The following is a 24828-nucleotide window of genomic DNA, read 5'->3' on the forward strand; positions in this document are numbered from 1 at the left end:
CCAATTACCCCTCCTCATTGTGTCTTTTTGGCCAGTGCTTGGTTTTTCCATTCAGTAGGCAATAGGGTGGCTCAGAGGTAAAGACACAGCTGTCCCTGGTGGGCAGGTAAAGCTGGCTTTAGAGCTGAGACTGCTTTTAACGAGTGATTTGTTTGGGGTGCTGGGTAGGGAGCCCCTTGGCCCTAGATCATCTCCCCACCCTGCATGGCTCAGTGGGTGAATCTCTACAGGCAAAAATGCATTTCTGCTGTTAAAGCACATCTGAGCATCCCCATTTGAGGTGCACGTGCCTCTGGGCTCACTAACACACCTCATGAATCACCCATTTATGCCTGGTTATCATTATCATGTCACCTGGCCCCCTCCAGTTTTTTTTTTTTCATGTTAGAAAAATTGCTGAGAGAATTGGAGTTCTAAACATGAAGAAAGGATGGTTTGAGGGAGTGGAACTTTGGTGCTTAGGGAGCTGTGGAGCTGTGCTGTGGAGCAGCTGGTGGATTTGGACTTCTGACCTTTTGGTTAGCAGCCACATGTCTTACTACTGTGCCTCCAGAGCTTCTTGCCATGTTAAGTAGTGTGAAAGTTCCAGGCGCTCAGGGAGGAGAGGAGGACAGAAACAGAGTTGGGGAGAAGGTGACAGAGAACAAACTTTTCAGGGTAGGCTGAGGTCTGAGGGTTATGATCAGAAAGGCACTGCCTGGCCCAGCTCCTTGGTGCACCTGGAAGCTCAGGTGTCTATTTATACATTACTGAAATTATTTTTATTGTTCTTTTTAATGTAGGTTTACTTAGAGAAAATTAAATTCGAGATGAAGAATGCATTTTATAGGTGTCATTTGAAAGTCCAAAAGCAATTTCTCTGCCCTTTTAAGAATGGACTGCCAATTCTGACTGGCAACTTTCAGGGCCCCTGACTCCAGTGTTTGTAGTCGAGTTGCTGGGTCTCTGGGAACACTTCCCAGTAGCAGTTCCAAAGACATGTTTAAGGTTCCCCTCCTGTCTGGGGCTGGGCCTCAGATAGGAGCCGTCTATCCTGGTTAGAGGTCCTCTTTTAGGGCCATTTGAAGCAACTGCTGTAGAATGGCTAAAATCCATGTAGACATACCTGGGCAAGAGCCTGGTCCTTGGTTTTCTGGCCTCTGGGGAGAGGAATCCTGGCAGAGACATCTTTGTTTGCTAGACTTTTCTTCCTCTTTCTCCCATCTTCCAGTAACCTTAGTGGCACTCCCTGACTGCCCTGGGGGAGGCCCAAGATATTTTTGCCAGCTCTGACACCTAGGGTTTGTCTGCAGGACAGCAGTGGGACAGGCTGAAGTCTGTTGTCCTTTATCTTTGGTGGGCTGGGTGGTGGCAGGGGAGGGTACCTGAGGCTGAAGGCAAGGGTAGGCAGCCTCCTGACTATCATCTGCCAGGACAAGAATATCTGCTCACTCCCTTGGAAGCCTTTGACCTCTCACTACCCCTCTACCTGCAGGGTGAAGGAGGTGTACAGGCTGGAGGAGATGGAAAAGATTTTTGTCAGGTGAGAAACTCAACCAGGTAGCTCAGGGTTTGAGAGGAGTTGGGGTGGGAGGCAGGGGTGCAGCAGTGCCCAGGATTCATTCCCTGTTGTAGAGATAGGTTGGAGTGCAGCAGTGGATTAGCCCTGGCAGCCTGCCTCTCTCCACACGTCACATGCCTCAGTGTGGCTCTGCTGCAGCCAAGAGCCCCCTGGCTGAGTGCTGATTCAGCACCCTGTCAGGAAGGGCTGTGTGTGTCAGGCAGAAATACGGGCTCATTGATGCTGTAATAGTTACGATTGTCCCTGTGAGGGGCAGAGCAGCTAGCTGCTTGAAACACCATAAATCCCAGCTCCTGGTGCTGACAGGAAGATTGAGCCTAGAGGGGTAGAGGGGGCATAAACGCTTCTTATTTGTAGCATAGTGGCTAAGGCACTTGACTGCTAACCAGAAGGCTGGCGGTTCAAACCCACCAGCCACTCCTCGGAAGGAAGATGGGGCAATCTACTTCCGTAGTGATACTGCCTCGGAAACCCAAGGAGGGGTTGCTATGAGTCGGGTCCGACTCGACGGCACATAACAACAACATTCTTAGCTGTAATGTGGGGTGTTTACACATCTGTGGGTTTGAACCTGGGGATGTGTGCGTGTGCTGTGGCCACCAGGGAGCTTGGCTAGTCTCGGTGCTCTTCTGGCTGTGATTACTGCCAACTTTGGTTCAGTGACCACAGTGATGCCACAGGTGGTGGACTGAAGACTCAGTGGCACCTGTGGTCCCTGATCTCACTCTCACCGGTGTCATATAGAAACCCCCAAACAGCAGTAACAGAGCAGGGCCATCTGCCTCTCCTCGCCTCCACTGCTTGATGGAGTTCAGAGCCTGAATTCTATACCATGCACTGCCACTAGCTAACTTGCTGTGCTGCCTGGAGCAGCTCACTGAAGTCTTTGTGCCTCAATTTCTCATGTTGAACCAGGGTAAAACACTCTGGTTGGTGTGATTTCAGTGCTAAGCAGAAACTAATGTTTGTACCTTTTCTCTCACATATGTACACTGGCACTTCTGTCTGCACACCTGCTTGGGGCAATCAGGTTAGAGATGAAGATCATCAAAGGTTCCAGTGGCACACCCAAGCTCAGCTACACAGGACGTGACGACCGACACTTTGTTCCCACTGGCCTCTATATTGTCAGGACAGTGAATGGTAGGTGAGGAATGATTTTCCTCCCCCATCCCTTCCCACTTCTGCCCCAGCCAGGGCAATTGCTCAGACCTGCCCGAGCCACACTGAAGGTTCCCACTAAAGCAGGTAGCAGCCAGGCTGACAGCTCACTAAAGTATATGTTGGGGTGACTGTGTTTCCTGAGCCTCTTCTCTTCCTTAGTGGGCTCTGGGGGTTGTATTGGGATGGGGAGAGGGAGCCCAACTTGTCCATGTGCATGGAATGATGGGAAGCACCTTCTTGGCGGCCAGCAACAGATCGAGAAAGTCAAACTTGGCCTTTTTGTCGATTTGCATCCTTAGTAGAGTCTCCCTTATTCAGTGCCCTCTGGCTACCTTCCAGGGGCCCAGGGATATTGCCCTGATGGCACATTGGGAGGACTGGGGCTGGGCTGTTGAGAAGCAGTTGTTTTCCCTGAGCCCCTTTAGACCGGTGGTGAAGACTGCATCTTCACAGCTATTCTCTGCCTGCTTTTGGGGGAGCGGGCAGTGGGGGGCAGGTAGCCCCTACAGTTGCAGAGCTGTCTCCCATGGGTACTTTGTGCCTTTCTGGGCTCCTTTCCCTCTTCCTCCTTGCAGAGCCATGGACTATGGCATTCAGCAAAAGCTTTAAGAGGAAGTTCTTCTACAACAAGAGAACCAAGACGTCTACCTATGATCTACCTGCAGATTCCATTGCCCCATTTCAGTAAGTAGCCCTCCTGTAAGCCTGCCCCCTCTGCAGCCCCAGATAATGCTGCCAGGACACACCTTGTGTCCTGAGGCTGATAGCTGCCCTTGCATCGGCTCTCAAATGGGCAGGTTCTGTTCCCATTGGAAACACTTGCCTCCTCACAGAACATGGTGGGGATGTCTGCCTGGCTGGGCCTGGGCAGTAAGCTTGTTGAGAGGAGCCTGATGCCAGGATATGCTGTGATGGTTGGGAGTCCTGGGTGTGAAAGCATCTGCCCCTGGAAGTAGCCACTGCTTGCATGACATTCTGGTGCTTAACCCATGGTGGGAACATGCTGAGGTCCACAGCCTTGCCCCTTGGACACACGACCCCAGCCCCCCTTCATCACGACCCAGTGTCCATAAGTTTCAACAGCAGTCCACAGCCCTAAGTGCCTATCATTAACCACTGACACGTGTTTCTGTCACCACACTGATACTGTTCTATTAGAGTAGCAGAGACAGAGAAACCAGGAATACCAGTAATTGTAGAAATCTACTTGAATGCAATCAGCTGCAGCAGCTGTTTGTTGGGAAAGGCTGGTTCTTCAAGGCAGAAAGGAGGCTGCCAGAGAGACCTCTAACTGGAGTCACTGGCAGACTCCCCACCCCTTCGCCAGCCTTAAAGGACATATCCCCTAAGTCACTGCTGCCAAGAGTGCCCTGGTGGGTCCATTGATCTTGCTATACCTGGGTGTGGCCTCTGACCTCTTCTCCCTCTCCTCCTCAGCATCTGCTACTATAGCCGGCTCTTCTGGGAGTGGGGGGATGGCATACGTGTGCACGACTCTCAGAAGCCCCAGGACCCAGACAAGCTGTCCAAGGAGGATGTTCTGTCCTTCATCCAGGCACACAGCGCCTGAAAGCCTTGGGCTGCCCACCCTTGCCACTCCCTCGTTAGGGTGCTCTGTGCCTGGGTCCCCAGTGCTGGCTTTCTTCCTATCGGAATGAAACTGGAGCACACCGTCACTGCAGCCTGGCCATGCGGGGTGGCTTCTTTGTCATCTTCCCTGAAGAGTGTAATCAGGGGCCTCCGGAGGACACTCGCACGTTCTTTCTGGGACATTCTTTGGGTTCCCCTGCCCAGGGACAGGTCTTGGAACCGTTTCCCCTGGCAGGACTCAGCCTGAAGGAAGCTGCCCCTGAAGCGGTTTGAGTTCAGTGCTCTGGGGACGTGGGGCTGGTGGAGAACATGTTGGAGAGTGGCAGGGCTTGGGCTCATCCATTCTCTCCTGTATCCTGTACACTCAGTTTTCTGAGTTCCATGCACTGCCCTTCAGGGTGGCCATGCCTCTGCTTTGCCCAACTTTTTATTGGGCAGACCCTGAGTCGGGAAAGGCCCACTGTTGTGAGCTGGCCAGGACGAGCTACTGTGTAAATCAGGTTTTGTTTCTTTGAACTTCCCCTGTTTTGATGCCAAGTGGGAGATTTTCTTGTCTCCATGCCACATACCCGGTCCTGTCCTTCCGTGGAGTTCTTCCTAGCCTAGATCTCTGACAGTCCCGGCAGGCCGGGAAGGGAGGAGTGTGGGCCTTATATCCCTGACGTCACATCTGAATCCAGATAGCACCTTCTCTGGTACTGGACATGACTGTCTCCTGGCATTGGAGAGCCTTTCTGAGCCCTTTTTGGTCTAAACCATGAGCAGCTCTACAGGGGAGGAAGCACCTTGAAGATTGCCATCTTTTCTCCCTCAGAAACAGTGGCCCCACCAGTAAGAGGGCACTTCTGGGGTTTGGGTCAGTGCCCAGCCCTCTAGCAATCATGGCACCACCACTGGCCATAGCCATCCTAGAGTGTTGGCAGAGTTCCGAGATCCCAAGGCAGCTCTTTGCCACCTTTTTCCCTCCTTTGTTTTCCTTCCCCAGTAGAAGGGACAGTCTGCTTCCCTTTGTCCTTTCGTGGTCACTCCACTTCCTCTATCTTGGCGGAGGAGGAGGGAAGAGGGGCAGTAGCTTTTGGGGGGGTGGGGGAGGGCATCTGTGGTTGTTTTTAATGGGAAATACCTCTCAGAGATGCTCCTGTGGGCTTCCCAAGGGCTCCATGCCAGTGTTAGACTGGTTTCCATGGAGATAGGACACAGAGTCTCCCACGAGGTTGGAATCATTGACTCTACTGTGGGGGGTCCTCCAGCCAGCATCCAATGCCACCCCACCCCCAAGCTGGCAGCAGCACTGCTGAGATGCTGTATTTCCACCCAATTCTGGGTATATCAGTGTGTCTTGCAAAATCTTGGATCATTAAAGATAAACATATTTTTAACGCCTGTGTGGCTCTGTGCTAGGGCTGCCACTGTTTGTTCTAGATGCTTTGTGGTCTGGGACTGGCCTGGATGAAACACCCTGGGCCAAGGGTGAAGGGGAGGGAGCTTCACTCAAAACAGACGGAGAGAAGATTTGTTTAATCAGAGCCTGGTCCATGCTGCTGGGGCTGCAGGGCTGCTGCTTCCTACAAGAGGATGGCCAGGGAGGCATTGGGATGGGAGAATGAAGGACCCATACCCCAGCAGAGCAGGGGGCACCTTCCCCTCCCATGAATCACACAGCTTACTCCACACTGACACCTTGACAGTCCAGGATCAGCCTGTGTGACTGAAATAACAGAGGTGTCAGACCAATTAGTGTCACTAGACCAGGGGAAGGAGGGGGAGGGAGAGATGGGTCTCCTGACCCCTGGCCATGCTAATGGTACCTCCCTTTCTGCTCAGGCTTTTCTCATACTGGTACTGCCCCCCACCCCCAGCCTGCATACACTTGGCTTAGCTCCTTAGCATTGGCCCCTGAGGGACCCTCCTTGACGTTTCACAGCCCTTAGTTCCCTGGGGCAACTCCTTTCCTTATTTAATTGGTTTAATCAGTAGCCCAAGCCCTTGACAGGCTCTGCTGTGCTCCAGCCTCCTGCTCCCCCACCTCCCTGGCCTGGAACAGGGGTGGGTTTGGGGGTATACACAGGGGCAGTGGGTGATGACTGTGTCTGCAGCTCTTGTTCCCCTGCTCTGGCTCTGTCCCACCCTACCACTGCTCCCTGCAAACCTGCCTGATTTACTGGCTACTGTCATCATAAGTCTGTCTGGTCATTACCATGGTTCTTGCTGCCCACTCTTTGTGAGGCCTCACCAGCCTTGCCTGCCTCTCAAAGATGGATGAATTCCGTACTCTCCTGGGACCTCCTCATGACCACTTCATGTCCCCAAGTCTCCCTTCACTGCACAGGCTACATTTTTTTCTGCCGTAATTACAGGCAGTGGCAATGACTGGGGGGCAAGGTAGTGTGCATATGCAGGGTGTGTGTGTATGTATGTGTGGGTGAGTGGTCAGGGGCAGGTGCAGTGTCTGCCTGGTGGCCCCGTTAATATCTAAGCTTTGAAAGTGTCTCCTGGCATAGTTGTGGCTTAGAAAATACTTCCCGCTTCTCCTTATTCGCCATGTAAGTGGAGGCTCATCTTTGCAGCACCCTATATTCTCTTCCTGCTGAGTTCTAAGCCAAGAGCTTTCCCTTAAACATCTCTTCCTCCTTGATTCCCAAATGCTCCCGCCACTGTCCCCAGCTACAGTCAGACCATAACATTTACTCAGCAGACAGGAGCAGCTTGGCACTCTTTATTGCCTCTCCCTTGGGCTTTGGGAGGAGCCAGCATAAGGTCTTTCTGGAGACCCAGGCCCCGTGGCAGGCCAGGGAGGCCAGAGGGGCTGGGCCAGGCCTGGTTCCCAAAGGTTGGGCGACAGGAGACCACACTCAATTGTCTAGGTGGGGAAGTGCTCTTAGCACCTTGGTCCTCTTGAGGCTTAAAGGGTCTGCTTGGTCCTGACAGGAAGCTGAGAGCAGCCTGCACTGGCTGTGGGGAATCCCAGGCTCACATGGTCCAGTAGACATAGATGAGGGTCAGGAGGATGAAGATGGCCACAGAGAGCAGCATGTTCTTCCGGTTCTCTTGCCGAAGCAACTTGAGCTCCTTCTCTGGAAGATAATGAGTGGTGTGATGGAAAAGGTAGCTCGGACCCCTCTGGCTCTCATCTGCCTCTCTCTCCCCTTCTCTTGTCAACAAATGGGTACACACATGCTGAGGGCCTCCTTCCTTATCCATAAAAGTGATCGATCCTCCTTGATCTTCCCGGATGCTCACATCTTTTTGGTTATGGGTTCCAGCCTAATAAAGTCTCAACCATTTCTCTTCAAATGCAGTTTAGATTGAGGATGGGATCTGTGAGGTGTCACCAAAAAGGCTGCACCTGAAAGCCAGGCTAGGAGTGGCACGTGATCACAAGGTGATCCTCTTGCCTCATCACTGTGTGGGCTGTGATGCTTATCCTTCTGGGGTTCTCATCTGTCCAACAAGATTTGAGGGCAGATGCCTCCTTGGGCCTGACAATGGGGCAGGTGCAGGATGGTGCCACACCATTGGTGCTTCGTTACAGAGGTTCCCTGAGCCCCTGCCTCTGCCGGGTGCCTAGCTAAGCCAGGAGCTAGGGGTGCCAAGAGGAGGCAGTTTGTGCCTACAAGGCACTATCTTGACCCTAGAGGAAGTCAGTCCCATTATTTTGCAGCCATGCTTATATCTAATCATCTCCTTCATGTGACACTCAGGCAGCTGATACTTTGTGAAGACTAAATTGAGTAGCGGTTGTGGGTTTGTTAATAAACATTGCTAGGCTTGAGGGAGAACCGATGTCTCAGCCCTACCTGCAGGGATGGAGACCCCTGCAACCAGCCTGGGCAGGCCAGTCTAAGCCTGGAGCCAGGGTGCCCTGGGTCCAGCCATGTAAAATTACAAGGGCTTGTGTATCTATGTGTGTACTCAGTGCTTACAGTGTTGTTTCAGATTGTTCCCTCTGGGAGGTTCCCTGCCATCTGGACTATTCTGGGGCCAATTCTTGGCCAGGCTTGGTTCCTGTCCTCACCCCCACCCCCACCCCCACCCCCACCCCAAGGTAGAATAGAACAGGCAAGTCTGAGGAACCTCCTGCAGACTGTTTTCCTCTCTGGCATCTGAGGCCTAAGGCCAGGGGCTGCAGGTGACCAGCAGCCACCCCCGCCCCTCTAGCTCCATTGCCTGGGCTCTACCTGGCTCTGCTCCCAATGCCCAGAAGGTGGCAGCATTGCTTCACCCACAGGAGTCCTGCTGCTGCCCTAGCAGGAAGCCCCACTCCCTTCACTCCCTCAGGTTGCAGGGTTTTCAAGGGGCGGGAGTCTGTGTGGGTGTAAGTCTCTGGACCTGGCTGCTAAAGGGGAGAAGAGGTTCCCAGACAAGCCATCTCTCTTCCTTCCCTTGAACAAACCCACTGTCTTCCCAGGCTGGGGATGCCTCCAAGGCTGCTGCTGCTGGGCCTACAATGGATTCCTACAGCCTCCTGGAGGCCAGCTCCCTGCCACCTTGCCAGACTCCCTGGGCTGACTGAACCCCTCCCAACTCTGGGGACTAGAGGTTGGGAGTGGTAACTTCAAAGAAATTTCTTACCATAGTTGGAGGCTTTGCTCATCAGACTCTTCTTCTCCTTCTCCAGAGACCTCCTGTAAGGGAGGAGAGCGTTTTATGGCTCAAGCCCCATTCTTCCCACCTGAAGGGCAGCCAGCACACCAAGACAGGTATATGGAGCTGGCTAGACAAGGAGGACAGGGGCTTAGGTCTCCACAGCCGACAGGAGAGTAGGCAGGTGGAAATTTGCTTTGGAGATAATAAAGCACACCAGTGTATGGGTGCCCCATAATCGGGGGGCAGGTGAACACCAAGGCCCAAGCCAGTGAATGCCCCAGGGTTCTGCTGAGAAGAGGCAGAATAAAATCTGGGGCAGGGTAGGAGAGAGGCTTGTAAGGATGGAAGCTCCTCAGCGAGGGCCCCAGACCCCCAGCCTCAGGCTTAGGCTTTGAGGACCCAGCATAGATGTGGGAGGCAAGGGAAGGTGAGGGGGCGGGGCAGGAGTACTACCTGGCTTCTGGGCTCAGCTCCACCCCATAGAGCCTGTCGCTTACAGTCTCCAGTTCCCTCCGACATCGTGACAGCTTCTCCTCCAGCCCGTCGATCTGAAACAGTACACGATCTGAAACAGTACACTGCAAAGCCAATAGTGTTTCTGGTTCTAAAACCCTGGGTTGGAGGAGGGAGCATCTCAGAGTCTTAGGACAGGTCCCTCCTCCCAAGGCCCACACTAATCTTCTTGGCAAGGCGCCTCAGCATCCTTCCCCAGAGCATCTGTTTTGTTTTTTTTTTTAATTTTATTTTGATTTGGGTGAAGATTTACAGAGTAAATTCACTTTTCATACAGCAGTTCACATATACTTTGTCTCATGTCATTGACCAAAATTTACAATGCAACAGCTCCCCTCCCACTTCCTCCCCATAGTTACCTCTTCCCAGTGTCCATCCCTCCATACTCTTCTGCACCCTGAGCTGTCTCCCTGTGCATAAGCAGCCCTTCCTTCTCCCATGATTGTTCTCTCCAGGGTGTGTGTCTACTTGAGGTAAATGTTTAACTCACTTGCCTGTTCTTTGTGTGGCTGGAAACCACAGGTGTGGGTTCAATCCCAGACCTGAAGGGCAGCTAGGGGCCATAGTCTCAGTCAGAGCATCTGTTTTGCTGTCCTTCACCACCCTCCACACCGTGGTTCAGCTCTGGGCTCCACAAGGTCTCACAACTGCTCTGATCCTCTAGGCCACATGTGGTTGGGGGTGGGCAGGGACCAGCCCCTCAGTCAGCTCTGACTCCCCAGCACGATGTCCCAGGGGGGCCTCAACAGAAGTAACCAGAGCTCTGGGCACAGCACACACTTGCCCCCAGGGACACTGTGGCTCCCAGGCACATACCCAAGGGGCAGAGGATTAGAAATCTAGGGGCCAGAAAGCATAGGTATTGACATGTTTCATCTTAATATTTTTCTCATGAGAATCCATAAAAATTACTGAGTGGGAAAAAAATGCAACTCATAAACACTTCTGCTTCTTTTTGATTTGGTTCTTGTGCAAAAATACTGCCCATGAGGGAGGCAGAAGTAACTCGTGGGGCAAACCACCTACACTCCTGAAATGACGGTTGCCAAAAGTACAGTCCTTCCATTTATTTTGAATATAATTTCCGATGTGTTCTTAGGAAGTAATCCAAGTTGTGCAGAAATTTTTTAGAAGGTACTGGGTTAGGTTGTCCAAGCCTAGTTCTGCCATCAAGTGTTTGGGTATGAAAACCTCTCTCTCCATGACCGTGTGTCTGTCTGACTCAGTCACCAGGTATCTATCTAATTGGCCATCTCTCTGGGCCTGCTCCTAGTCCACCTCTGCCCTGCTGGTGGGAGCCCAGGGTAGGTGGAGGAAGGCTCAGAGGGGCCTCTGTCCCTCAGTAGCTGACTAAATTGTACTTTGGGGTTTCTGTAATGCCTGCTTTCCATTTCTGACTTCACTACTCCACCATAATCCTGGGGGGAAAAAAAATAAACTCACTGCCATCGAGTTGGATCTGACTCATAGCAACCCCTCCTCGGGTTTTCGAGGCAGTGTCACTATGGAAGTAGATTGCCCAACCTTCCTTCCGAGGAGTGGCTGGTGGGTTTGAACCGCTAGCCTTCTGGTTAGCAATCAGATGCCTTAGGCACTATGCCACCAGAGCTCTTGCATTCCTGGGAGGGATAGGAAATATTTCCTCCATAGGAAAACAGGATCCCCAAATAGAATGGCCAGCACCTCAGTCAAAGAGAAGCCCCCTCTCTTTATCTGCCTCATTTCTGGAGTGTCCCCTGCAGAGAAGGTAATCAATGGCTGCAGTGACTCTGGGAAGGCAGGGAGGGGTGCAGTCAGAGCCCTGGGCTAGCTGCGGTCTAAGTCTCTGGTGTTTCTTAACTGCCTGCTGTCCCTCTCCCCAGCCAGCGCCCACCCAGACCACTTCTGGATCAGCCACCACCTCTTCCCTGGGCCCAGCCCAGCTGACACCTCATCTACCCTGTTCTTGCAGCCTCAGTCCTCTGCCAACTCCAGCTCCTCAAGGGGGGCCCTGTGGGAGGGAGCAACAGCAGAGCCTTGAGTTAACTGCCTGGTTAATTGTGTCATTTCTCTGCTAATGGGCACCAAAGGGAGGGCCATCCTGGGAAACAGCCCCTGTCAGGAGATGGGGGCTGTGCCTGGGGAGGCACTGCAGGACAATGAACATGGACAGCCAGGTTCCGGGAAGAGGAACACTCTGATGTGATGGTTAGTGGAGCTGGGAGGAGCAGGAGCTTCAGGACTACACAGCATTCCCCAACACAGCCCAGCCCTGCAGAACTCTGACACTTGCTATTTCCAGGATGTCAAAACAGCAATCAGGGCACCACATCCCACACTGAGTCCCAAACAAAGCTGAACGTGAAACTCTCTCTACCTCTGTCATGAGGCCTTTAGTGCTGCCCTTGACTGGAAGGGTACCACCCTCCATCCCAACGCATTCATCTGTCCTCATCTCATCAGACTGAGCCGACATACTCACTTGTGTTTTCCTCACTTGTGTGTGTCCAAACCTTATCTTTCCCCAAAGTCCAGGAGCCCCTAGGACAGATGACATAAACTGGCAACCTACAGGTCATGTCTAGTCCACAGGTTGGCCCCACTCCGCATGTGACCTGCCTGGCCCTGAGGATGCCTCAGATTGTAGCTCCTATCCTAGAGGGTGAGGTAGCCATCTGTCTTCTCTTTGTGTCCACCACTTTGGGCCCACAGCAATCTTTGTAGCTGTAGAGGAATGAGTGGGGCCAAGGGACTGAAGACCAAGGGCTTCTACCTAGCTCATTCCAGTTTGACCCCCTGCTGAGAATTTGCCTGTCCAACACCTCAGACACATTGAATCAGAGTCTACATTGTCAACAAGATCCCCAGGTGATGCTTAATGTATATGTGGTTAAGATGTAGAATCTGATTCAGTACATCTGGGGTAGAAATGCAAATTCTCAGCAGGAGGTCAAACTGGAATGCATTGGTTCAAAGCCCTGCTAGGGACAGATGGTTTAGGTCTCCTGTACCATCTGCAGTCTGAAATCCTTCCTTCATGCCCATAGAAACTAGAAGCAACTATACATGCACATAGATTGTACACTTTTCAGATAACCCATTACAAATCTTTGTCCTAGGTTAGCTTTTTCCCTGTTAACTCCTTGGGCCAGCTGTTCCTTTGCATGTCTTTCTAGGGAGAGAGTAGCTTGGAGGTTTTCATCCCTAAACACCTCTGGAAGGCTACCAGGTGCCCAAACAAGTGGTATTAGCCCACAGCGAAGCTAGGAACTCATGCTAAGCATAATCTTAAAATTGATGTTGGCAAACCACAAGTGGCCAAGCCAATCTGCCATCATGCTCTGGGCAAGGCCTATGGAGCAGGCAGCTGGAGGCCTTTATATGAACAAGACCAATTTAACCTCAGGTCCACTGAATATCCCCACTTACTTTTACCACTTTTTAATGAGGCTTAAGCAGGCGAACACAAATCAAGGTCTTAGGGATTCAAGTTCTAACCTCCCTCTATGAATATTTATGACCTGCTGACAGCTCTCTCTGATTCTCTTCTAAATAGCAAGTTCCCCTTATTTATCACCCAGCTGCTTGATGTGGTCCACACTAGGGGAGGCTTAGAGTGGCAGAAAACTCTTGTACAGAACACAAACCCACCCTCTGGGTGACCCACTGGGTCCCCAGCTCAGCCTGGTTCTGGGAGCTGGCAATCATATACCCTGCAGTGCTTGCTTAAGCAGAAGCTGGCTCTGGGGCAGCTGTAATAATGGGTGCAAAGACTCTGGGTGACCTCCTGGCTGCAGAGAATGCAGGCAGGGAGGGAGGGGAAGGACGGCTGCATCTTTTAGTTGTGACTGGGGTCGGCAGTGGTACCTGCAGAGTGGAGCTGGCCTAGCATACAGGTCCAGCAAGGTGAGAAAGAGGGCCTCCAAGGAGGTCTCCAGTTGGATTTCCTGTCAACTCTGAACCGCATGCACTGAGATTATGTATTTTGCAGATTAGCTAATGCAATCTGTAGTCTTCAGCTTGCAACCTGCCACCAGCTGGAAGGACCAGAGCAAGAAGACAGGTCAGGATGATCCTAGAAGTGCAAGGGTCAGAGCCACCACCACCACACCACCACCACCACCACCACCACCACCACCACCACTGCAGGATCATAAGGTTCCCAGCATGCTGTGTGCCTGAGCCAGCTAGACTGTCTGGCCCACAGAAGCACTGCTGTTCTGTTGGTCTACCTGGGGGCCCCTCACTGCTGAACCCCAGCATAGCCTTAGAGGACTGGCCCTAAACTGAGCCAGAGGGACTCCCTTTCCCAGTGCTGCCAGTCAGTAACCAATGGAGAGTCTGCTCTACCTTACACCCCCACATCTCTCTCTTACTCTTGCTACAGATTAACTTGTTTTCCTTTTTATTCCCCCAAAGTTCCAGTGAAAACCACTGTCTGACAGTAATGATACCAAAAACTTTTATTGAGCTCTTACTGTGTTGGGCACTACTGTAAGCACCTTTCGTGTTTTGCCTTGTATTATCCTCAGAACAACTCTTTGAGACATGAAACATCATTATCTTTGTTTTACACCTGAGGAAAGAGAGGCACAGAATTAAGTGACAAAGTGAGTGGCAGAGAAGAGGCGCCTGTTTAGTGCCCATGCACTCTTCACTACCACATGGAGCCATGATTCCAGGCTTCCAGCCCTTCAGGCTAAAAGTACCTCTGGGGCTGCAGGGTAGAAGCCAAGGCAGGAGGGAAGAAAAGGGAGGAAAAAAAGAGGCACATAAGGTGGAAGGAACATCCTTCTTAAGTGGAAGGGAGCGGTAGGTCCACAGGAAGCTGGCGTCCAGTAAGTGCATTTCAACAACAAAAAGTCCACAAGTGATTCTGGTGCCAAGCAGGATGAGACCCACTGCCTTTCATTATCCAAGTGAAACTGGGCACTTGAGGCCTAGAAGGAAGGTATAGTGGGTAGAGGAGGCTCAGTGAAGAGATGAAGTATGGGACCAAAGGATCCCCACAGAGGTGGGGGTGCTTCCTGCAGAAGAACCGAAAGACCCAAGTCAGCCCGGCAGTCAAGGTTGGCAGAAGCTGCATTGTGGGCCTGAGAGGTGGGGACAAGGCCCTAACCTAGCCAAGTGGTGCCATCGCTCCTGCTGGCAGGAACCAAGGGCAGAAAGGGTTTCTTTATTCCCAGTCATCAGGGACAAGGGCTCTTCCCAAAGGCTTCATCAAGGGCCCCTTCCACACAGATGCAGCTCTGACCTGGTACTCCGTAGGGCTTGGAAGAGTGTGTCGTATGTATGTGTGTGTGTGGGGGGGTTCCTCAGCTGCCAACTCAGGAGCCCCAAGCCAGAGCAAAATCCCCTCGGCCACCTGACTTGGGGAATAACACCTTATTCTCAGAGCTTTAGGGAAGTCTCCCTGGGGTCCTATATGCCATAAAACCACTGTGTTAAAAGAAACTGTAAAATTCCTCTGAAATCCCCATGAGGCATCTTTTCTGGATGGTGAAGTCTCCAGGAATCAAAGCCCCGAATGAGGCCTCTTTGGGGACAGGGCACCTGTCTCCAGCTCCTGCAGGACAACTGCCCCAATGCACTGATCAGGCCAAGCCTACAGAGGGTGCAGCTCCAGGGTCTGGCTGCCACTGGGGGCCTGGCTGCAGCTTTTATTCTTCTAACAAGCACAAGCCACAGGCTATCCTCCCATGGAAGGGTAATGAATGGTGTCCATACAGAGCTCCCCACCCACTCCCTAAGGAGTCACAATCTAGGGCCAGACTGGAAAGGGCAGAAGGTACCCTCAGCGCTTGGCTGTAGGCCACACTAGTCATTCTGCTTGCTTTCTGCTTTAGGCAGCCAGTCTTTGTCTTGCCTGCTTTGCTCTCAGGAGCTGCTGGCCAGCAAGTGACAGAGCTGCTGGAATGGGTGGCCTCAGAGGTCAGGCCATGGTCATTGGGTGCACTCTGCATCTGTCAGGGCCTTGCTGGGCACTGACACCATGTCTCAACCTACTAAAGAGCATGGTGTCAGGGTACCTGAGCCAAGCCCAAGTCATAGAGTCTTAGGTATCATGGGTGACACAGCATGAGTCAAAGCATCGTCCTGAAGCCTGAAGTCCACACAGAATGAAACAGCAGTAACAGTAGCAGCCAACACTTCTACACCATGTACCGTGTGCCAGGTGCTATTCCAGCGTTTTATATTTATTAACTCACACAGTGCTCACAGTAACCCTATGACCTGGGTAGTCATATCAGTATCCATATTTTATACATGAGGAAACCTGGGCACATGGAGATGAGGTAACTTGTCCAGGGTCACACACGTAGTAAGTAGGGGAGCCAGGCTGTCTGGGTCTTGCTCTTAGCCACCACACTACACCCAGAAATTAAGAACCACCAGCTCAAGCCACAACCTCCACACTAATACTCTGGGTTAGGCAGTTTGTGGGCAGCCTTTGTATGCTAGCTAATATTTACATCAACCCTGCAAGACAGGTAGGGACTGTCCCCATGTTACTGAGGAGCCAATTCCAGACCTGGAGATTTTCAGCAACTTGCCCCACGTTGTGTTTTGTGAAGTGGCAGAACTGGGGGTCTGAATCTGGTTTCTTCTACCTCAAAGCTGGCATTTTTTCCACCACTTCAAGTTATTTTTCAAAACCTCTCATGACAACACTGATGACAAAGAAGCATTCTATGGAACAAAGTCATTTCCACGTTCTAGCTGAAGCCCATCTAAGCCTGTTGATCTGGTTTCAACAGATTCTCTGCTCTGAATAATCTTGTACAAGGGCTTTGCTTGGTCTCTGTCCACATAATAGATACTCTCTGTGAGGGAAGAACTTGATTGAAATCTGTTTGCTTTGAGACTGAGGAAACAGGACCTCAGCATCTCTCTTCACAGAGCAGCAATTACCCTCCAACTCCCCTCTTCCACAACATCCCAGGCAGCCTCCCCCATCGCTTAAACTACCAGGGCACCCCCCAAAATTCACACAAAAGCTACCAGTTGCCAGAAGGAAATAGCCAGCTAGTTGGGCAAGACAAACCCTCTTTTTCCCAATGGGGATCCTTTTTACTTGCTAATTCACAATGTAGATTGGGGTCAGCTGTTTCATCTCCAACCCCAGCAGCCAGGGAAGTGGAATTCTGGAAAGCCACTCATTTTCCCACGTAGGGGAGGCCCCAGGACATGTATTGCAATGGGTAAGATGCCAGTGCCCTGCCCAGGTAGACTCTGGCAAGCAGAGCTTGGGCTTTCCATCTGGGGCCTGCAGGCAACATAGCTGAGGCACAGGCATTGATTTTCCAGGTGACCTGCCTCAAATCTCAAGGGACGGATTACCCTGACACTCCTTAGGGTTTTTTTTATGGTGGAGGCAGCTTAGGGATCTGTCAGGGCAGAACACAAACCTCTGCCCATGGCTCCCAGTTATCAGGCCCCGTGAGCAGTTTCTTTGCCAGGCTGAGTAAACCTCTTCAGTCAACAATTTTCAGGAAGAGCCAGAATAGCCTGTCATTTCTAGGGAGTCTCAGCCCCTCCTTCCTCAGGTCAGGAACTTGCGGGCCCTGCCAAGGCCCACACCAGCGGGAGCCCTTCCTTCAGTATGCTGATGCAAGGTTGAGCCTGAGTGCTTCTGAAGTAGAGCCCCCGTTGGGCTTTTCCTGAAGCCTTCAGCTGTCCCTAGGCTGGAACGTTCTTCAGGGTTTGTTTTCCCTTCTTTCCCCCAATATATATTTTTTGATAAATTACCAAAACCTTCTTCACTGCTGAAAGGCTCAAAGCACTTTTCAAGAACTGGCATCCACTCCGTGCCTTATGAATTCATTAATTAAGATGCTGGCAAACAGCCACTCCACACATGCTGACATCCAGCCGTGTTAGGTAATGAGGTTTTAGTCTCCTGACCCCCGTCAAGTGGAGCGGAGCTAGATGCAGGCTGCCAAGAGAAATCACCTGCCCAATGGTGACCTGTCACTTGCACCTGGCAGCAGTTGAGGCTCATTTAAGGGTCAGTGGCCCCTGAACAATCTCGGCATGAGCCTTCCACCCAGGCCCTGGCCAGGTGGCTCTCCAGCAAGGTGGCATCTACCTGCCTGTTCCACTGTGGCCTCCTAACCTCTGACCACCGGATCCCTCAACTTGACCCAGATGTCAGCGTCACAGGTTCAACTGCCGCCTCCTGCCACTGAAGCCAATTTGGCAAAACTTTGTTGATGGTCCTCTAAGCTGTTTCTGTCCTTTATGTCAGATCAGTAACTTCCCCAGCCTTAAGCACAGCCTGTTCCTGAACCAAGGCTGTCTCCATCTACACTTAGTGCTTCTGCCCCTCCTTGCCCTCATGGAGCTAACAGTTTAGTGGCTGAAATAATTATAAGTGTCAAGTCTCCTTTCCTTTTAAGTAGTCAAGATATCAGATGATGTATAGCACTGGGTCAAAATATCAAATGACGTATAGTATTGGGCAAATCTGCTGCCAAAGACCTCTTTCAAGTGCTGAAAAGCAAAGATACCTCCTTGAAGACTAAGGTGCGCCTAGCCCAAGCCATGGTATATTCAATCGCCTCATATGCATGGGAGAGCTGGACAATGAATGAGAAAGACTGAAGAAGAGTTGATCTTTTGAGTTGTGGTATTGGTGAATAATGCTGAAAGTACCATGGACTGCCAAAAGAACTAACAAATCTGTCCTGGAAGAAGTGCAGCCAGAATGCTCCTTGGAAGTGAAAATGGCCAGACTTTGTCTCACCTACTTTGGTCATGTTGTCAGAAGGGACCATTCCCTGGAGAAGGAGAAGTGGAGGGTCAAACAAAAAAGGGGAAGGCCCTCAACAAGATGGATTGACACAGTGGCTGCAATGATGGGCTCAGGTATTGCAAGGATTGTGGAGCTGGCACAGGACTGGGCAGTGTTTCGTTCTGTTGTACATAGGGTCGCTATGAGTCAGAGACGACTCAATGGCACCCAACAACAACCACAACAAACAGTCTCCTTTCTTCCGGGTGCCCATCCTGGCCTAGTCCATTTTCTCTCCTCAACCTACCACCCCTCCCTAGATGTCACGGACCCTGGCCTCTGTTCCTGGCAAGAGTTCCAGTGAATTTTAAATGACTCCGTTAACTTTTTTTTTTTTTTTTAACCTTATAGCACATACTGTTTGTTGGCCAAGCGAACAATGATTTCCAACCCCTTCTCTTTTGTCCACCTCTACCTACCACAGAGGCCGGAAGAGCTCAACAGACGCTTCTCTAGCCTCCACGTGACCCAGTCCTGGCTAATGAGATGTTCTAGAAGTCAACAGAGAAGACTCCTAGGAAGGCTTTTGCTTTCCTGACAAAAGAGACAAATAGTTTTGCTGCTTCCTTCCCCTTCTTCCTGCCTTAATACTGGATATGATGCCTGGAGTTATGATAGCCATCTTGTGACTGTGAGGGAATGACTAAGAATGCAGAAATACCTGCCCTGACATAGCTGAGCTGTTGATCCACTCCAGTAGCCATCCACCTCTAAACTTCTTGTTATGAGAAAAATATCATTTTCTGTATCTGTAGCCTAAAGCTTTCCAAATGGAGAGATTTTTGTACTAGGGACCAGGTCCAACCAAGTTTTCCTTCAAGTTGTCAGCTAACATACTGCATCCAGTTAGGACCAACTGGCTGTTGCAATACCTGAAGACACAAGGTTGAGAGGTCCAGCTATGCAAGAAAAGTGCAACAGCAACATAAGAGTTCATTACTGTCAGAGATTTTAAAATATAAATAGGTTTCACATCAGCGAGATCCTCCTGTCAGTTTAGATTGAAATGAACCTTTCTCTTAGCCAGAATCTTCCTGTTTAGACTGAAATACAATCTTTCCCTCCTTTCACACAACATTAAAATCAGTACCAGGGCTGCTGGTAATTTCTCACCTGAACTATACAGGCAGTCCTCAGGTTATAAAAGAGATTCGTCCCTAAATGCATCTTTAAGTTGAATTTGTAGCTAAGTCGGAACAGGTGTGTGTTTTGGTTCTCTAGTGCTGCTCTAACAGAAAATACCACAAATGTATGGCTTGAACAAACAGGGATTTATTTTCTTACAGTTCAGGAGGCCAGAAGTCCAAGTTCAAAGTGCCAGCTCTAGGGGCTGGATGAAGTCCCCTCGACCTTGGGCTTCAGTTCTGCCTCTTGCTCCTGGCCCACGCCCACTGAAACTGGAGGCTTCTCTTGACTCAGCTGCTGACTACTGAAGCTGACAAACACAAGGTCCACAAGTAAAATGGCACAGTCCCAAGATTATCAAGCAACATGGCAGACCACTAGTATGAAGACCTGACCAAATGCAGGATCCAGATGTGCCAAAAAGCCAGAGACCTTTTTCAAAGCTGCTTCTTATATACTGGGAGCAGACCACATCCCTAAGGCAGCTACTCAGTTGCTCACAGTAGATTCCACCATGGAGTTGATTACCAGTCTAATCATGAGGAATAACTACATTCAGCTGCCCAGCCACTCAAAACCAGGCCCAGCCAAGTTGACAGATAACCTTAACTACCACAAAGTGCATACAGTCCCTCAGTCTTATTTTGGTACAAGAATCAGTCATTTAAAAGCTGCATGTGCAGCATGTGAAGGTGTTTGTGATGAAGAATTTGTTGCCAGTAGGGGTTGCTTCAATCGTTTCAAAGTGAAGGCAAATTTATATAACATTAAGGGCAAAGACAAGTTGTCCACAAGTCTGGATGTTTGTAGTTAGTAACCCGAGGACTGCCTAAAATTCTCTCTTACCATTCAGAATAACCTCTCAGAAGCTAAAACTCACAGCTATTTTTTCAACTCTCAGATCTCAGAAGGTGGCAAATGAGTTGGACAAAAAGGCCTCAAGAGGAGCCAAGAAGGAGGGAGGGAATCCTAAAGATGCCTTGGTTGTCCTGGGAGGTGAGTGCTCAGTACAGCTGGCCCAAGCCAGCCCACAGGGTGAGTGCCGCCTGCTCAGAATTACTTCATTACAAGTGAAAACTGTTTGCAGGTGCTGAGATCACTCACTTGTGGGGTTTTTATTGCACTCGTAAGATTAACAAACATTTTTGATTAAATCATCACTTCATCAGCTCAGAGCACATGACTTTTAATAAGAGGACAGTATCTACTGCTACTGAGCATCAGTGTACCTTCAATACTCAGACCCACTGGGGGCAATGGAGAAGGTGGGGACACAGCCAGACAGATGCCAGGCTTTTTCTAAGGTACACAAGTTACAGATTTCAAACCCAAGAATACCCAACCAAAAAGTAATGCTAGAGACCAAGATGACAAATATAAATGTCTAGATTGGTATAAACAGGCTAATCGGACTCATAATAAAGCACTAGGCAAGTACATACCCTTCCAAATTAAAGAAACAATGCTGTCAAGGTGATTTTGACTCCTGGTGAGGCCATGTGTGTCAGAGTAGAACTGTGCTCATAGGGTTTTCAATGGCTGATTTTTCAGAAGTAGATCACCAGGCTTTTCTTCCGAAGTGTCGCTGGGTGAATTAGAACCTCCAACCTTTTGGTTAGCAGCTGAGCACATTTGTACCACCTAGGTATTCCTCCAAATTCAAAACACTTTAAACAATGTGTTGGCCCAACAAAAGACATCTGAGATTTGTATTAGGACCACAGTCAGTGAGTTTGTAACCCCTGATGATCTTCAAGTCTTCATGTTACCTATGAGAAAACTAAAGCCCAAACAAGACAGTTGAGTAAAGCCAAGGGGGAAGAATGCAAATGAGTTATACAGGTTACTAATAAGAAAAGGAGTCCCTGAGAGGCCTCTGAAAAGGAAATAAGGAAATCAAAATACCATTTACCATAGCTACTAAAAAGACAAAATACTTAGGAATAAATATTACCAGGCACCCAAATGACCTACACAAAGAAAACTACAGAACACTACTATAAGAAACTACAAGGGATCTACATAAATGGAAGAACATGCCTTGTTCATGGATAGGAAGACTGAATATTGTGAAAATGTCAATACTACCTAAAGCAATCTACACTTTCAATGCAATCCCAATCCAGATTCCATCAACATTTTTTAAGGACATGGAAAAACCAAGCACTAATTTCATATGGAAAGGAAAGAGGCCTTGGATAAGCAAAGCACTGCTGAAGAAGAAAAAGTAGGAGGTCTCACACTCCCGGATCTCAAAACCTACTATACAGCCACAGTAGTCAAAACAGCATGGTATTGGTACAATGATAGAGACATAGACCAATAGAACAGAATCGAAAACTCAGAAATAGACCCATCCATCTAGGGACAGCTGATCTTTGACAAAGGCCCCAAACTCCTTAAATGGAGGAGAGATAACCTCTTTAACAAATGGTGCTGGCAAAACTGGATATTTACTTGTAGAAAAATGAAACAAGACTCATATCTCACCCTATATACAAAAACGAACTCAAGCTGGATTAAAGACTTAAATGTAAAACCCAAAACTACAAAGCTCATCAAAGATAAAATAGGGGCAAATCTAGGGGCCCTAATTTATGGCATAAATAGAGTATCAAGCATAACTCAGTATGCACAGGCCACAGAAGAGAAACTAGATGACTGGGACCTTTTAAAAATTAAGTTCTTATGTGCATCTAAAGACTTCTTCAAAAGGGTAAAAAGAGAACCTACAGATTGGGAAAAAATATTTGGCTATGACATTTCAGACAAGAGAATTATCTCCAAAATTTATAGAAAACTTCAACACCTCAACACCCAAAAGACAAACCACCCAATTCAAAAATGGGCAAGAGACATGAACAGACACCTCACTGAAGAGGATATAGAGGTGACCAACAACCACACAAGGAAATGCTCCCAATCATTGGCCATTACTGAAATGCAAATCAAAACAACAAGATACCATCTCATCCCAGCAATAACAGCAAAGTTCAACATGACAGAAAATAAGTGCTGGTGAGACTGCAGAGAGATTGGAACTCTCATACACTGCTGGTGGGACTGCAAAATAGTACAACCATTGTGGAAAATGGTATGGTGTTTCCTTAAAAAACTGAAAATAAAAATACCATTTGATCCAGCAATTCCATTACTAGAAATATTCTAAAGAGGTGAGAGACAGAACACAAACAGACATATACACACCCATGCTCAATGCAGCACAATTCACTATAGGAAAGAGATAGAAACAACCTAAATGCCCATTAACAGATGACTGGATAACCAAACTATGGTACATTCACACAGTGGAATACTATGCAACCTTAAAGAATAAGAATAAAAATTCTCTCTCTCCAGCTCACTGTGGGCTTGGGACCATAGTCACAGAGGACATCAAGCTCAGTTGGCACACAATGGAATACTATGCAACCTTAAAGAATAATGAAGAATACACAAATCATCTTGAAACATGGATGAATTTAGAGGACATTATGCTGTGTGACATAAGTCAATCACAGAAGAACAAATATTGTATGAACTCACTGCTGTAAAAAGGGAAATTTATTCAGGGAAGGAAACTCACTTTCTTGGTTACTGGGAATGGGAGGGAAAATCTCAGACTATTTGGGGGTCACATGTCAATTTGGGTAAGGGGAGGAATGGTATGGAAAGAGTCTGTGACCAGCATGATGACATCAGGGAAACAAAAGACACTGAAATGTATACAAAGATATAGAAAACAGAGGCAAATACCATTACATGCACAATATTGCAGTATCACTAGCACTAAACACCAGGATACGAATTAATGCATAGACAGGTGAGAAGAGCAGATGGGGGTAGGTGAACAGGAATACACCCCAGACCAAGGATAGATTTGGCTGAAGATAATCTTACATATGCACTTGTGCTACAAAATTAGCCACATACATTACAGAAGCAACAAAAGACAGGGTTGGAGTAACTTCTCAGAGACAAGCAAACATCTTGTGAGAATCACCAGGCCTGGGGGCTCAGCACCATAGTCTTGGGGACATTATACTCAACTGGCACCCATAGTTCATAAAAATTTTGTTCTACAACCTAATTTGGTGAGTAGCAACGTGGCTCTTAAGAGCTTTTGAGTGGCCATCTAAGATGCAACTATTGGTCTCCACTCTTCTGGAGCAAAGAAGAGTGAAGAAGATCAAAGTTATCTGGAAACAATTAGTCCAAAGATAAGATGGACCACGAGGACCTCAGCCTCCATGACCAGAGACTAGAAGAACTAGATGGTGCCCGGCTACCAATGCCAACTGCTCGGAAAGGCAGCAATCAAATCTGGAGATCTTGGATAGAGTGGGAGGAAAAAGGTGGAACAAAATTAAAAAACACAAAAATGACCAGAATTGCTGGTCACAGAGAGACTGATGGAACCCCTGAGACTATGGCCCTGGGTTACCCTTCGGGCCTAGAAATGGACTCACTTACATGGATTAGCTCTCAGCCCAACAGCAGAAAGACCTACATACAGAACACTTAACCTAGGCTGATGCACCCACCTACTCTAGGGAGATGCACCCCTTGGATCAATGAACCATGAGACACCAGAGGGGTAGTAGCACTCACACAGAGGGAAAGCTGGGCAGACAGGAATTCATGAATGAGAAGGGCATAGGGAGGGGGTGGTCACAGGGGGGAGAGGGGAGGAGAGTTTTTTACGGTTGGGGTCGGTAATCAGAGCCGTGAAATCAGATGTGCATGAACTGTTGAATGTAAAACAAGTTTGCTATATAAATTTGCACCCAAAGTACAATAAAAATTAAAAGAAAAAAAACCTAGGCGTCCATCAACTGAGGAATGGATATCCAAACTATGGTACATACACACAATGGAATACTATGCAACCCTAAAGAATAATGTAGAATCTGCAAAACACCACATAACATGGATGAACCTGGAGGACACTATGCTGAGTGAAATAAGTCAATCACAAAAGGACAAATGTGGTATTAGTCCGTCATTGTAATAATCAAGGAAACGTTTATCTGTGGAAGACCATTTTCTTTGCTGGTTACCAGGGGTGGGAGGGTAGGGTAGGGAATACTGTTAAATAGATAGAGATAAGTTTTGATTTGGGTGAAGAAAAGGGCAATGTACCAAATGTGAGTGATTAATATAGTGGCATTGAGGAAGAGAAAGAGGGAAGTACAGACAACAAAGATGAACCCTTTTGCGCATATAGTATGGCGTGGTCAGTGAAGGCAAACACGGGTATGTGGGTGATTAGATGGGTGCACAGGCTGAAATATTAGGTATGTATATGAAGTGGAGAGCGCACCCAAGAACAGATACAGGGTTGGCAGAAAGTGGTCCAATAACTTTACATGTATGATCTGAATTTCCAGGTGTATAATGGGGCTGACAAGGGGCAAGGTTGTAGTCACTGCTTGGTCACAGCCAGCTACCCAGAGGGACCAAGTAGTTGAACCTGTGGGCTTGGGACCCTAGTCACAGAGGACATCAAGTTCAA

General features: G+C 49.1%; 2 protein-coding genes across 2 annotated transcripts in view; one reads left to right on the forward strand and one right to left on the reverse strand.

Annotated features, from left to right (window-relative positions):
- Window positions 1-4295, forward strand: part of CMTR1 (cap methyltransferase 1) — a 64717-nt gene extending 60422 nt beyond the window's left edge. Inside the window, exons 20-23 of the mRNA XM_007939413.2 lie at window positions 1475-1522; window positions 2592-2704; window positions 3301-3409; window positions 4163-4295. Of these exons, the coding sequence (XP_007937604.1) occupies window positions 1475-1522; window positions 2592-2704; window positions 3301-3409; window positions 4163-4295 (403 nt within the window). The remainder of the gene's footprint in view (window positions 1-1474; window positions 1523-2591; window positions 2705-3300; window positions 3410-4162) is intronic.
- A 2990-nt stretch (window positions 4296-7285) lies between these two features.
- Window positions 7286-11870, reverse strand: CCDC167 (coiled-coil domain containing 167). Its single transcript, XM_042780751.1, has 4 exons — window positions 11772-11870; window positions 9356-9450; window positions 8888-8940; window positions 7286-7389 (listed from the first exon to the last, which is right to left on the reverse strand). Exons 1-4 carry the CDS (start codon window positions 11868-11870, stop codon window positions 7286-7288), a joined length of 351 nt encoding a protein of 116 aa, XP_042636685.1.
- Window positions 11871-24828: the final 12958 nt, after the last annotated feature.

This window comes from Orycteropus afer, unplaced genomic scaffold (assembly GCF_000298275.1).
Source record: "Orycteropus afer afer isolate SDZICR_OR568_19922 unplaced genomic scaffold, OryAfe1.0 scaffold00059, whole genome shotgun sequence".
Taxonomy (NCBI): domain Eukaryota; kingdom Metazoa; phylum Chordata; class Mammalia; order Tubulidentata; family Orycteropodidae; genus Orycteropus; species Orycteropus afer.